The sequence below is a fragment of the Ambystoma mexicanum genome, chromosome 1q, assembly GCF_040938575.1.
Source record: "Ambystoma mexicanum isolate Mex_15411 chromosome 1q, UKY_AmexF1_1, whole genome shotgun sequence".
NCBI classification, from domain to species: Eukaryota; Metazoa; Chordata; class Amphibia; order Caudata; family Ambystomatidae; genus Ambystoma; species Ambystoma mexicanum.
Window position 1 is genome coordinate 71,981,185 of NC_090922.1, and position 15,694 is coordinate 71,996,878.

General features: G+C 45.0%; 1 protein-coding gene across 1 annotated transcript in view; it reads left to right on the forward strand.

Annotated features, from left to right (window-relative positions):
- The window catches only part of LOC138524997 (cadherin-1-like), a 472,038-nt gene that overhangs the window by 172,186 nt on the left and 284,158 nt on the right, over window positions 1-15,694 (forward strand). Inside the window, exons 4-5 of the mRNA XM_069635551.1 lie at window positions 10,074-10,196; window positions 11,432-11,578. Coding sequence (XP_069491652.1) covers window positions 10,074-10,196; window positions 11,432-11,578 — 270 coding nt within the window. The remainder of the gene's footprint in view (window positions 1-10,073; window positions 10,197-11,431; window positions 11,579-15,694) is intronic.

The following is a 15,694-nucleotide window of genomic DNA, read 5'->3' on the forward strand; positions in this document are numbered from 1 at the left end:
CTTATTCTAATTCAAACAGAACTATGGCTCGTGGAGAAATGGTCGTTAATGGCATTCAAAAAAAGAAAATCAGACAACCGTATGACGTTATGATTGTCGATAAGAAGAAGGCATACCGTAGAGAGAAAAATCTGGGCAAAAACAACATTGAAATCACTCCTAGGATAAGTTGCTATTAAGATGTAATTTAGCCACTAGATATAAAAACAGGCACAAACAGCATAAACTCTCTATCACTAATTCATATTGGCTATTATTATTTCGGTGGTTGAGATCATATGACAGCAAAGCTTTCTGGTCGAATTTTAACAACTATAAGAAGGAAAATTCTCTGATTGAACTGAATTCTGTACCCGAAAATAAATGGATGGATCACATTGCCGATATATATTTCGACCCTGAAGTTATGCATACCCAAATAAAGAATGATGATACCAACACTTGTATGGCCAATTTTGACATAGATGGGAAATTATTGTGTAACATCACAATGAGATTGAAAAGTTCCCGTGCTCCGGTACATGATGGGATACCTAATATTGTACTAAAGGCTCATCCAGAACTTTAGGCCCGGATATTGGTCCTTCTTTACAAACATATAGAAATAACGGGCTTTACACCGCATAGTTGAAGCAAAGCAATTTTGGTCCCAATTTTTGAGAAAGGCGACAGGTTAAACCCACATAACTATAGATTGTTATATATGATGGATAATAGCCAAAACAATGTTTCTTGTATGCTTCTACAGAAACTTTCTAGGTGGGCCAAGGAAAAAGAAATATTCAGTCCCTTCCAGACAGGTTTCAGAAATAAATATAATACCACAACAAACATATGTGTCGTACAATACCTTTTTTGCGGAAACCGAGAATACAAACAGGCCCTACCTCCATTGTTGTTGTTTGGACTTTACTAAGGCATTTTACCTTATTCCCCATGCACTCCTTTGGGAAAAACGTATTGCATGGGGTATTGAAAAGAACCTGCTGTATTATATACAGCTGTTGTACACCAACCCATCGATTGCTATTTGATTGAACCTTGCTGGACACTGTACTAAATACCAAGATATGAATGAGTTTAATGTTTCAGCAAACAAATAGTTTTCCACCTAGGATTAATGGCGTTCCGACACTGTGGCCCTCTTACGCTGATGACATGATAATGTTTGATCTCACGCAAATTGGCCTGCAACAGTCTATATATTCTCTGATGAAATATGCAAAGGCAACCGTGATGGTTATCAATATAGCCAAAACAAAAATATTGTGTTTGAGTAAAAAAAAATATAGGCAGGGAAAACTTTGTATGGCCTATTGAGGATATTCTGCTTGTTATGGTGACAGAATATAATTACTTGGGTTTTTCTATCAGAGCAAACCCTAGTGGGAAATTCGACCAGGAAAGAGTCATTGCAAATGTTTGGAGGAAGTGGTTGGCCATAAAACATAATGCGCCTGATTCACAGAAGTGTTTTACAATGGCGCAAGCCCATAGGAAAACGCTCTGTGAATCAGGTCCTATATTGTTTACAGTGCTGGTTATTAATACTTTATGGTATGGTAGTTTTAAAATATAAGCAAATTGACTGGTTAGAACAGCTTGAGGGTAAATCACTGAGATCTGTTATAAATGTACCCAAATCAGTTCCAATAGTGGGTTTGCATCTTGAGTATGGGGTCACATCAATAATTACATTGTGGTACGTTAAAAGAACGCTATTGTATGCAAAGTGTATGAGCAGCCACCAGGAGTCCAACCATCTGCTCTTGTTAATGGGAAAAAGCGCTAGTAATCTGGATAAAAATAGTTTCACTGCAGAATGAAAGAAGACTGCAGTAACATTCATAGTCCAGCTAAATCTTGCTCCTGAAGTGTTAACATCAGATCCTAATTATGAAGTAAACTTAAAAAAGAAAGCTAGAAGCTGGGATTTGTCAAATAATGATGATAAACTTCATGGCAAAATTCGGTACGGCGACTTGTCCAGAGAGTGTTTCAGTAGCCATTTACCTGCTACTTACTTAACTAAGCTTTGCACTACTGACCTCAAACGCTTTGTCTTGTATTTACGCCTGAATGTACTGCCCACCATGGAGTTTGTTGGCGCCTGGTTGAAAATCCCTTACAAAGAAAGACTTTGCAGCTTATGTTACATTGAAGTTGATTGCTGTTGCCACATCCTTACAAGTTGTACGTTTTTGGAATCTCTTTATATACGTGGGTACGCTAATTTTGTCACTAACATAGAGGACTGTTCAGGTGATCTATTTTTTTTTTTTTTTAAATTTAATTTTATTAAATTTTCAAAGTTAACATTTATCTTCATTTAAGGCAACACAAAGGAACAGTTACATCAATAGGTATAGAAAGGATTCATCATCATCTTCCTGTTCTACATCATGTATTATCATAGATAAACGCTCGGTACAACTGAGAGTTTGCACATTTAGGAAGTAATAATTAAAAGAAAAAAGGCATGAATAAAATCTGAATATTGAACATTCTTTACAAACATTAACAGTTTTTCCCCTCCCCCCTCCCCTGCCCCGAGAAAGAGAGACAAGTCTTTTCGGGAATAGAGTGTTATGGTGCTGTGGTCGTCAGTAAGGATGAAGTTTCTGTTGTGTGTGGTGTATTTAGGGGTTCGACATGTAGGAGGAGCGCCTATGGTTTATGTCATTCATAACGGGGGGTCATCCACGTCCGGAGTTGGGTACTCAATAGAGGTGTGTGCTCTCAGAAAGTCCGACCATAGGAGCTCGGATTGCGTCGCTCTACCGTGGAGGGAAGCTGTGATTTTTTCCATGGTGCATATGTTCAGCACCACATTGATCCACTCTTGTTTAGACGGGGTCGTGAGCGATTTCCATTTGGTGGCTAGTAAAGCTCGGGCCGCAAGCAATAAATAGGGGGTTAGGCCTCGGACCTTTGTCCATTCGTCTTCAATTTTTTCGAGGCTGAACAGGATTAGGTGCGGATCTGCTGTTCTGTGAATCCCATCAGTGTGTCTGATCCATCCCAGGACCTCATCCCAAAAGCTCTTGATCTTGGGGCACCCCCACCACATGTGCCAGTAGTCTGCAACCTGCCCACATTCACGCCAGCAGGAGGGGGAGGAAGATTGGTACATCTTGGATAATCTATATGGGTCATATTGCCAGCGATGTAAAAGTTTTATGGAGTGGAGTTTATATTGACATGATATGGAAGTACGCGACGCCATGGCACACATTTTGTCCCATTCTTCATCCTCTATATCGGTCTCCATATCAGTCTCCCATCGCCGTCTGAGTGCAAGTGAGGATTTACCATCTCCGCTCAGAAGCAAGGTGTATATGAGAGAAATCAGATTCTTCCTCTGCGTCTTGGAATCTAGCATTTTTTCGAAAGGGGTGAGGTCTCTACTTAATCTTTCTTTCCACTCAGATTTGGTCAATACCCCCTTAATTTGTAAATAATGGAAGGTGGAGAGGGCTCCAATATTTAGAGCTTCTGTTAATTCTGGGAGGGTGATAAATGAGTCACTGCGGAGAAGCTGGCCCACTCTTTCTAGTCCCGCTTCAAACCATGTCTGGAACCTCTCAACATTGGGGATATAGTTATTAATGCCCGGAGACCAAAGATGACTTAGTGGGGACGGCCATGTCGTGATTCCCGTCATCTCCGAACCTTCACGCCATACATCCCATATAGCAACAAAGAGCGGGTGGTTCCCCGTTCTCTTCAACACCCGGTTTCGTGGGGCCCACAACCATTCTCCTAAGGTCGCTGGGGCGAAGTAATGGTTTTCCATCGCTACCCATTGTGGTTCTTTGTGATTGCGTAGGTGGGGGACAAACACACGCAATTGGGCAGCAATATAGTACTTCCGGAGATCAGGGAGTCCCACCCCGCCTTTGTCTTTGGGGAGCGTCAACGTAGAGTAGGCTATCCTGGCCTTTTTCCCCCTCCACAAAAATTTTAGGATTTCCCTCTTCACCTCATTAAAATATTGATCCGGTATTTTAATTGGGAGCATTTGGAAGGGATAAAGAAACCTCGGGAGGGAAGTCATTTTGATGGCGTTAAGGCGGCCAAGCCATGAGATCGTCAGTTTATCCCATCTGGCTAGGTCTGTACGGAGCTTAATAAGAAGTTGTGGGAAATTTGCTTCGTACAGGGAGTCTAGTTGTTTCGTTATTTGTACCCCTAGGTATTGCATCTTGTCGTGTTCGATCGACAAACCCAAAGAGGAGTATTTCACAGTATTCGCCTCGGCATCCTCCTGAAGGGGGAAGAGTGTAGTTTTGGCCCGATTAATCTTGAAACCCGAGAGGCGACCGTATTCCTCCAATAAGAGGATGGCTTGGGGGACTGATTTCTCAGGATGGACCACATGCAAAAGGATATCATCAGCATACAGAGCGAGTTTATATTCAGTGTTACCTAAATGGATCCCCTCTATGGTTTTATCTTCTCTGATCTTATATGCAAGGGGTTCAAGAGATAGGGCGAATAAGATAGCTGAGAGGGGGCATCCCTGTCTAGTGCCTCGTTTCAGTTGGAACCATCTGGAGTACTCCCCATTCACGAACACCGAGGCAATGGGAGACGAGTATATCGCTTTAATTCCCCTTTTAAGGTTTGGGCCTAATCCGATTTTTTTGAAGGACCTCCATTAAGAAATCCCAGTTCACCCTGTCAAACGCTTTTTCAGCATCAATTGAAAGCAATGCCGGGTCAGTATTTAGTTTGCGGGAGGCATGCACCACATGTAGTGTCTTGCGCATGGTATCTGCGCCTTGGCGGCCAATTATAAAGCCCACCTGGTCAGGGTGGACAAGGCGGGGCATAAGGGATTCAATCTTAGCTGCGAGGACCCTAGAGTATATTTTGGCGTCTATATTTAATAAGGAGATGGGGCGATATGATCCACACTTCGTGGGATCCTTCCCTTCTTTCGGGATAACTGCTATGAGTGCTTTGACAAATGAGTCTGGAGGATTCCCTGTTTCTAGAATTCGATTGAATAAGCCAACAAGGAAGGGTGTGAGTTGCGGGGCGAATGTTTTGTAAAAACCCGCTGTGTACCCGTCCTCTCCCGGGGATTTGCCTATTGTAAGTCTCTTAATAGCCTCTTGGATCTCCTCTCCCGTTATAGGGGCATCGAGCGTATCCGATTCTGTTTGTGTCATTTTGGGCATGGCAACGTCGTCCAAGTAGGACCGAATGCTGGGGGTGTATGAGTCGTCTTCGGGGGTGTACATGGTCTCATAGAAATCCGCAAAGGATTCTGGAATGGTGGGGCGGGGAATTCCCACACCCGATTCTCCTTCTAGTATCTCTTGGACCCTGCGTTCCGCCCTTTGGGCACGGAGTCTAGCTGCTAATAGCGCGTCAGCCTTGTCCCCTTTCTCATAAAACCGCTGTTTCAAGAGGAGGAGCTTACGGGCTATTTGCTCATGTTCCAGGAGGCGTAACTCTTCCCTTTTTTCCCTTCCTTCTAGAACTTTGTCAAAATCTACAGTGTCCCCTTTCCTCGCATCACTTTCCAATTGTGTAATTTCTGTGCGGATTCTGTTCTCGATTAGGGCCCTCTCTCTTTTTTTCTTAGCTCCCTCCCGCATGAGGATTCCCCTCCACGTTGCCTTCCCAGCTTCCCAAACCCTTTGTTTCGAGACTTCCCCAGTATCATTCGTTCGGAAATATTCCTCAATTTCAGTTTCTATCTCTAGCTTAAATACAGGATCCTTCCATAATGTCTCGTTACACCTCCATTGTCCGCATCTAACGGGCAAGGAATCCCATGCTAAATCAACAAAGACCAAGTCGTGATCGGACCATGAGATGGTCGTGATTTGTGAACGTTTGGCCGTGTCAAATAGGTCACTGGAGGAGTAAAGGTAGTCTATGCGAGTGGACGTGTTGTGTGGGGCCGAAAAGAAGGTGTACTTTTTCTCCGTTGGGTGCATGCAACGCCACACATCCATCAAGCCATACAAGTCCATCATCGCTTTAAATTGAGTGTGATCCCCTCTGCCTGTTTCACGTCTTTCTGGGTTACCGGGATGCCAGTCGAGATCCGGGTCTGCCCATATATTAAAGTCTCCGCCAATGATGACGTGCCCTGTTGCCTCTAACATTACTTTGGGGATTGTCTTGGATAGGAATCGGAATTGTCCCACATTAGGGGAATAAATTGTGGCGATCGTAATGGCTAGCCTTCCAATGGTCCCCGACACGAGGAGAGTCCGACCTTCTGCATCGGACCAAATTTTCGAAACCTTAAAATCCAACCCCTTTCTGATGAGTATTCCCACTCCTCCTTTCTTCAAGGGTCCAGAGCCCCAGAATTCCAACCCATTTCTTTTTCCCCCCAGGATTGCCCTTTCCTCTCCTCTCATGTACTTGGTCTCTTGCACAAAGAGTATATCCATATTTGACCTTCGAAATTCTCTAGCAAGGAGTGATCTTTTAGTGGGTGAATTGAGACCTTTGACGTTAAGCGTTCCCACCCTCATGGTGCCCCTATTGCATGGTTCAGCGGTCAGTATAGGAACGTTTTGAATGCTCGTGAAGACCTGATGATCGCTGTAACTTCAAACCTTGGAGTTTAGACAACCATATCAGCATTTCCCCCTTTAAGACTTTCAAGTGTTCCCTAGGTTCAACCCAGAGTCTCTTCCCGGTTCCCCACCCACCACCCCCCTCCCCTCCCCGAGTTCGGTGGCGTTCGATCGATCCCAGTTGTAAGCACTGGTTCGAGTTCGAACCACTAGAGGAGACCGTTACTTCACGGTCCCCGTATCTAATAAACATTACTAATGTCCAATGAGCCCCCTATTGCCCACCCCCGACAATAATCGGTTCAATGTCACATAGGTGGAAGAGTCAGAACCAATTTTAGAGCACATAATATCAAAGTCTTCATATTAAAGGTTAAATCGACTTCGGTACATTACACTTGTTCGTTATCAGCTGCCTCCTTCTGAAGGGCCATTCCCTCTACGATACTTCCTCGAGCCCTTCACCCTCCTTCGTTTCGGGCCTTGCACATGCCATTCCTCTTGGCTTCTAGATGGTTGGCTGCGACTCTCTCCATGTTCCTGCGGGCCCAGTAGTTCGGAGATGCATGCTTTGATTTCTTGTTCAGAGTTTAGTCTAATTCGCGTGCCCTCGTGCTCAAAGGAGAGGGAGAAGGGGTATCCCCACCTGTAGCGTATGTCCCGACCCTTAAGCCAAGTAGTAAGCGGTTTGCACATTTTCCGTAGAGCTAGGGTCAGAGACGAGAGGTCCTGGAAAATAGTTATTTGGGCCCCACAAAGGGTGATAGCACCTCCGCTCCTCGCTTTCTCCAACACTCTCGTCTTGTCCTGGTAACGGTGAAACCTGGCCAACACCGATCTTGGGCCTCCAGGCGGGCCTCCGGCTCTGTGGATGCGCTCCGTTTTAGGCTCATCAATGTTGTCATCTGCGACGAGGAGCTTAATGATGTCGTGGAGAGTTGATTTCAAGTCCTCCTCCGTTTCCCCTTCTTTCTCTGGAATCCCAAAAAAGCGCAGGTTGTTTCTCCTTTCGCGGTTTTCCAAATCATCCATCTTGAGTGTAATTTCCTGTTCCCTTCGTTCCAGGTCTGTAATTCTATTGTCTAGCTGTGTTTCGTGGATATGAATCGTGGTTTGATTATTTTCGACTCCTTCGACCCTGTCTTCTATGGTGTCAAGGCGCTGTGTGAGCTTGTCGATTTTCCCTCCAATGTTGGCTCCCATGTTTCTTATTTCCGCTAATAAATCTGCTATGTCCCCCTTCGTAGCAGCAGTTTCTTTGTCCATTGCGGAAGGTGCAGCCATTTTGGGCCCAATGTAAGCGTAGGCAGCAAGTTTCTGTTGAGCGGTCATGCGTCCGTGAACCTGCTTCTCACACGTTGGTTCATGGGGTTGCCGGAGTACTCACTGCCACAGAGGAGGCACACGCCCCTGTTCCCTTTCCTCCTTCCCTTACACCTACGGTTAGAGCCAGGTGTGTCTGGGGGCCATACCCTCTGCGGAGCTGATGATTTGTGTCTTGTAGTTTGGGCAGGGTCTCTTTTCAGTGGTTACAATTGGCTACTGGGTACTTGGTAGTCTTCCAGAGAATTTCAGTCTCCTCGTGACTGTGAGCGCTAACGATGCGCTCAATATTTTCTCGACCCTTTGGGGTCTTAATACAGGGGACTGCGGATGGTTAGAAGGGTCTCCGCCGCATATGGTGGAATCATCAGCGCGGGGTCCTTGTATCGTGAGGGGAAGCGCACGTTGAGATCGGCGCGTTATGGCCTTCCAGGCTTGGGCCGCAGGGTAGAGTCACTGGTGTCCCACGGGTCCGGGGTATTGGAATGGGAGGAGGCACACGCCCTGGAGTTAGGGGCCGTACCCTCCCGCTTGAATCGGGCTGCGAGGCTCAGTGTAGCTTAGTGGTGGGCCAAAACCCCCCCAGGGCACGCTGGAGGCCGTTGGAAGCCCGGTCCGCGCGGTAGCCGCTGCACAGTCAGCCGGGGCAGAGAGGAGGAAACGGGGGCCCTGTGCGGGTCAAGCCGCGAAGCGCTCCGAGGATCGTTCAACGGGGGCGGTGATCAGCGCCGCGTATTATGAGCTTGTAGGACTCACCAGCGTGGGTTTGCTTTGGAGTCGGGCCGCATCCGATTCCACGGGTCTGTCATAGGGTGGGCGGCGGGGGGAGTCGCCACCCATCGAGGGCTCTCCCAGTCCCCGAAAGCCTCCAGGCGGGACGTCGTTGGGGGAGCCGGGGCGAGGAGCCGGAGCAGAGCTCAGGGGCGTCACTGGACCGTGGCGCAGGAGTGCCGCGTGGGAGGCCCCGAAGGGAAGTTCGGGCTGGAGCTCCTTTCTCCACCGAACTCGTTCCGATTTTCACCGGAGTTTTGGCAGCTAGGTGGGGGCCAGAGTCGGCAAGCTTGGGCCGTCGTTATTTAGCAGGAGGGGGGGCCAAAAGTGGGGGCTCAGAGCACTTTCGGGGGACCGTGAGACGGAGCTCACACGGGGAAGATCCTCATCCGTGCGCCCTCTGGCGGCCAACTAGGTGATCTATTTTTATCTACTCTTTTTGGTGCAACATCATTGGTAGTAGTGGCAGCAGCATATAATATATGGAGGGAAGTACTGAAGAAGGTTAAAAAGCATTAGTACCCCGAGAGGGTCGACCAGAATGTAACAAGCATTCTGATTGGCCATCACCAGGGAATTGCCAGACCGGGAATCCGTTGCACACACGTACGTGCCTTCGTTTGTTCCCGGTGGGGGCGTGGCGGCCCCTTAGCCAATGTGGAGGCTCGAAGCCGGGCAATACCTGCTCCAAGCCTCCCCATGGCTGGAGGCTGCCTTCGTCCCCTGCAGGAGACTCAAGTATGTTTTTTTTTCCTCCACCCCCCTCCCCTGCAAACTATCCCCTCCCCGCCCTGCCAACCCCACTTACCTTCTTTTTTCTTCTTTTCTCGGGAGCGAACGCGCTGGGTTCACTTCTGTTCCCAGCACATCGGCTCCCGATGGCCGCCATGGAAAGGCGGCCATTTTATTTGATTTATTTTTTCTGTTCCGAAACGCAGCAGCGTTTCAGAACAGCAAAAAATGCAATTAGTACCCCGGTCTAACAGGCCGGGGTACTAATGGCAATAATCCCCTCAACGGCGGTCCAATAGCTACGCTCGGGTCTGTAGCTATGGGCCCCAGGGGCATTACCTGGGGTGGTATTGGTCCGCCGTCTCGGAGCTTATTGCTACATTAATAAGAAAAAGTGCTTATATGGTGGATACATTTAATCTGTGCCCACTGCAGTATAAATGTGATCATCAAGATGAGAATTATTTTATTTTTAATTGTATCAACTCATTACTCTTGTTTATATTTATTTGTTTTTACATAGATTATAGTGTTTTTGTTCTCCTCTTGTAATTTAGATGTCTTCTTTATTTCGTCTATGTGCTTAAAGTTTTGTATTAATCTAAAGGCACAATAAATTAAAAAAATTAAAACATTTTAAAAATAATGTAATTTTGTTCTTTCTAAAATGATGATAAATCTGCCATTTTTGTTTTACAGAACGTCCCCAAGTACACCCTGACTCTCGAGGTTGCTGATCAAGGGGGCAATGGATTTAGCACGGCAGGAGTGATAGACGTGGCCGGCGAGGATGCCATTGCTCCTGTTGTAGACCAATCAGTGGTATGAGTATCACCACTTCAGAGTTTATAATATGTCAAATATCTTCTGGCAGAAATGACTACGGAGAAAGACAACAAATAATGTTATGTTAAATGTACTATTGTTTTATTGGTGGGGTCTCTATGCAGTGTCTTAGTTAGGGTTATCAACAGAATACTCACCCACGGCAGGTGTGGATCAACACTTGTTTATTTACAGGGCAGGGTGGGTTGGATAAATCCTTTTTGGAGTAGTGTTAAGATAACACAACAAAATAGGACAGCCTACGTGGAGTAACTGTAATAAATAGCAAACAGGTATGGTGAACTAAAATACTAGTTTGGGAAATGGTGTCAGCCCAGTATCCCCTTTCACCAACGTTCTTCAATCCTGGTTTTAAATATCTGTCGAATGCACAGGTTTTGCTCCTGGGGAACCTCCTAAAGTACCTATCAGATTAAACTAAAAAACAAAGGAGGTTTATTGTTTCCGCGGATGAATGTAACAAAAACAAATGAAGAGGGCCTTTTTGAGGATGGCTTAATGTCCTGAGTCCAATCTCTGTTCTAAATCTTAACCTCCTGGAGTGACCGTACCCGGGACGGTGTTCTTTAGAACATTGCATTTTAGGGATTTCTTTGGTGCCCCAACACACTTCTTTGCCTGGGTCGTAAATGTCCTGTAGCCTCCTGGGAAGTATGACGAATCTGGAGACTTGGTCCCTTCTTCCCTAGAAGGATCCACCCCCTTTGATGCTAGGGCGTTGACCCTGCTCAGCAAAACCCGCCCTAGGGGTTTGGGAAAGCGGGACCTCACTGGGAGTGACTCCCCTCCAGGGGCGAAGGACTTCTATTCACATGGGGCTACTCGCTATAACTACAGTATTATCTGCCTACATGGGAATAGGAGAAGCTGATATTACATCTAGCTGTTGGACTCAAAACAACACTGACATTACCTCTAGGACAAAGGGGCTGCTGATAGTTTCATAACGTGTCCTTTTGTCTGTCGATCCTGATCCTTCCAAGCTACACCCTAATCACCATGGTGCAACAAATATTCTTACACTCAAGTTAAACTTTTCAAGAGTTCCTCTGCAGGGTAGCTTGTAGGATTTTTCGAAGTGAAAAGGTGCCACCGAAAAAGTGTGGTGTGCGTGTGTGTGTGGGTGTTTGGGTGTGTGGTTGGAGTAGCCTATAAGTTCTGTTTGATCAATACAACTCCAGCATGTGTAATGCTTTTTCCTTCCTCTTTAGGCACACTCTCCTGATCAGGAGGAATTGCCAGTCCATGTGTTTCCAATAGTGAAGCCCGGATTGAGCCGTAAAAAGCGGGACTGGGTTATTCCCCCAACCAGTATCCCAGAAAATAAGAAGGGACAGTACCCACAGAAGTTTGTTCGGGTAAGTAGAACATCTGCTGGAGAGGGCACAGTGCATTGAAATGTCCTCCCTCCTGGGAGTGCACAGTAGGAATGCCTTGATGTGGAACCACCTTATCTGGGGCTTCTCCTTAGGATTGAATATGTAACTATGCAGGGCTCAAGATTTGCGCAAGTCATTGGGTGTTGATAATTGGCTCGTGACGAGTGAAATAATTGTGTACTATCTGTGTAGAATTGAGATGGCGATTGACACTTTATGGCTGGCTAGTAGTCTGTAACGTGACATGTTTTCCCTTAACTGATACAGGAGATGGTTTTGCGCAAGTCAGTTTGGCGGGGTAGTGTGAAGGGGTGTCTCATCCTCTGTTCATACCAAGTGTGCGTATGCATGACCCACATTAAAGGAACAGGGTGAATTCTAAAACATGTGTATGTACCTGTGTAGAGGTTTTTCATTAAAAAAAAAACTCTTTGCCAATAACACCTGTTCAATTCCCACTGACAGTAAATTATAACTTTTGTTTGCATCCAGTGAGTCTTACTTGTCAGGTTTGGCTTTCTTTTTGTGGTTGAGGCGTGGCCTTGATCTTCTCTTCTCACCTAAACATCTCAGCTATTCAGGTTGACCCACACAATCGTTGGAAACTGGTAAGCACAACTGAAATGTGTATATTAGTTGTGTGCAGACCCACCAACCCTAGCTCCTCCTTAACTGAATAGTCAGACCTGATCACCAACCTCTGAGTAAAGACCATCAAATCCTTTTATACTAGATGACCTTAACATCTGGCTGCACTATCCCAACAACACAATGACAGCCTCATTCTCACAGCGATGAAGCTGGGTTCTATTCCATCAGTGAATAATCCCACCCTCTGATAGCCGCACGCCAGATGTAATTTACTCTTGAACTCCCACCTCACCGTTGTCCTAACCTAATGCATTTGATTGTCCCACCCACAATCAAAATGTGCATCCAGCTAAGGAACCTTATGACCAGGATCAATGTTTAAGAGCACTTCAGAGTCCTGCTAACCACTGCCTCGTTGGCCAACAAACTTATAATTCCTCATCAATGTGAAAGAATTTATGAGAATCTTTTAGATCTAGCAGGGACATTGATGTACATCATTAAAACCATTGATCAATAAAACACATAAGTTACCAACCGACCACAGCAGCGTGGAACCTAGAACAATGTTTGTACAAATCCAATTCTATGGATGGCTAACTATAGTGCACATTCTGCAATTGCGCTATTCCCTACACCATCAAGAAGACTACCAAAATCAGATCTCTGCTACTCCAATCCAAACGGCAGGGTGAACAAATCTACACTGAGTAGGTTCACCCATGCCTTACCTACCTGTTCAGACATGCACATTCTGACTGAACCAATAGAATATTTGACTACCTCCGAACCATAGCAGCCAATTTTAAGTTGGAACCATCCCCCAACCGGCCAGTCATCCTGTGTCATGTCTCCAATATCTACCTTATCACCATGACTCTTCAACACACATTTCCAACATCTGGTGAACCAGATCGAGTCCTTCACATCTGTACTCCAAATGATAGGCCATGGCTGAACTTCTGTCCGATATCTCTCCCAAGGACACTTACAAAACAATCCACACATTCCTCTAAAGAATACAGTACTGGAACAATGACCACATCCTCTAACTCAACCCTAACAAAACTGAGATTCTCTGTTTGTTTTTTGGCATGCAATTCTATTTAAATGTTATATTGTTTTATCACCATATAGGCATCCTATCACTGATTTATAGAGTCGGAAACCACAAACCGCAAATACGGCAATTGGAGAAAGGCTAGTATAGTTATTTTTTTTAATTCGTTGAAAATGAGTTACTTTATTCATCAAAAATAGTTCTTAAGTTTCTTTCTAAATATAAAGAGATTAGAACATTCCTTATAACAATTGGGATTGTGTTTCACTCTTAGTTGCCTGAAATCCAAAGAATCGGGCATCAAATAATGATTTTTGAAGAATGAAAATGGGCATTGTTGACATTGAGGTACATTCCTACCATGTTTGTGTAGCCATGACCTGTTTCTTAAAATTCAGATTGTTCCGAGTATAGCATTTTGAACACCATAGAGGCTAGTTTTAAATTGATTATTATCTATGGAAAGTGCAAACTGACTTGATCAAATTTTCTAAGATGCAGGAGTCTCCTTACTCCTTCCTACGGGGAATTCTGTAGACTCTAGCTTTCTTAGTTCTGCATAGACCTGTTGCAATAGTCCAGGCATTCTGGAATGAAGCAGTTTTCCAGAGTGTCTTGGTTGCTAAAGGTAAAATGGAGGATTTTACCTAGTTTTTGTTAGATGGAAAAACCCTGCCTGTACAGCCGTGTAAATCCGATCATTAAAACTGCCAAGATTCCTGACAACTGTTTTAACTTGGGGCATTCACCTATGCAGTGTGGCCAGAAGTCTGGTGACCATAGAAGGATGGAATGTAAAGCAGCAGACATTACTCCGGTGTTACTGCTATTACGTTTTAGCCTGATTACACACATCCATCAGTCTGATTGGGGGACAGGATTTTCAATGCATCAACGTGAGTCAGATTTTCATTCAGGAAAATTAAAAGCGGTATTATCGATCACATGAAAATGTTATATGGAAAGAATCGGTGGCCAAGGGAGCAATATAAAATGTAATAAGTAACGGTGACCACATGCCTATTAGCAGATTGTTTCAAATGGTGGGAGTACCTTTGACCTTTCTGTATAAAAAAAAACAGATTAATTTTGCAGTTGCTGGATCAGTAGTACGTAGTGCATGTCGAACGCTGCATATGTATCAATCAGTGTGAAGGCCGCAGAGGCTACCTGATCTGCTGAATGCCACCTATTAATACTGTTTACATTCCCGTCCCCAGTTAGAAACCTGGTAAAGTTATGCAGTATGTTTTAGTTTTAGTCCTGTAGCTGATTTCATGCCTTCCCTTTCTATTTTGTTTCATAAAAAGGGTAGTGGGGGGCAGTGGAGGGAGGGATTGGGCGATCATTTTTCCTTGAAAATTCCCTGCATTAACCACCAATACCTTCAACTCAAGACCAAGTTACCCCTCCACTTGCTGCAGGAAACTCCTCCCAAAGAGAAATGTTAAATCCCTTTCCCGTGCATTAGTGGCCCCCTCCCACATGCAGAAGAATCCGACAGAGGTTGCACTCTCTTAGCATTTGGCCCCCCACACAGTGGAACAATCTACCTTTAGATTTACTTTGTCAACCCTGCTGCAAGTTCTTCTACAGTAAACACTGGGTCTTCGTCCCCAAATAATGACTTCCTCAGCCTTTTGATAAGACCCCCTTAATTACAGTTTACGTTTTACTTTGGGATGGGTGGGGTCTTTACCTTTCTGCTCACTGTAATGGTTGACTGTCATTGATGTTGCCACTGAGCATTTTGATTGATTGCTTCCAGGGATGTAATTTCACCAAAATGCCAGGGGTAGCGGAAGTGACATCACACACCTGGTGACACCACAGGAAGTGATGTCACGTGACCGTTCACCTGATTACATCATTTCCTCTTTAACCGTGGTGACATCACCGGAAGTGGCTTGCAGGCACACACAAAAAAGCACATAAAAGTAACATTTTTAAAATACCAAAATACCAATGCATACAATAAATACAATACAATAAAATACCAATACAGGATCCAAAAATACAATAGCTGCAAGTCAACAACAATGCACAGGAGCATTAATGCTTTAATTAATTATACTGATTTGTTATTTATATGGCGATTTCACCAAAGTGCTTTAAATAGCATATATTTACATACAAGTATCAACCCAACCGAAGTATGTTACTCATTTATCAACCACGGAAGAATGAAGGGCTGAGGCTGTTGCTGAGAGACCTGCTTGTTAGACAGTGATACTGTCCACGGAGTAGACCACCACAACCATGATGAGTTCCTACGTCGTCCACCCTTTTAGGACTGGATCCTACTCACTCTGCCCCTTCTTTCCTTATGACTTTAGCTCTCACTAGTGAATTATCCTCTTCCTCACGCTGATTGCCGTATTCCATCACTGCATATCAAGGAATGACAACAAGAACACCCCTCCTTGCTCGTCCTCGCTACTGCA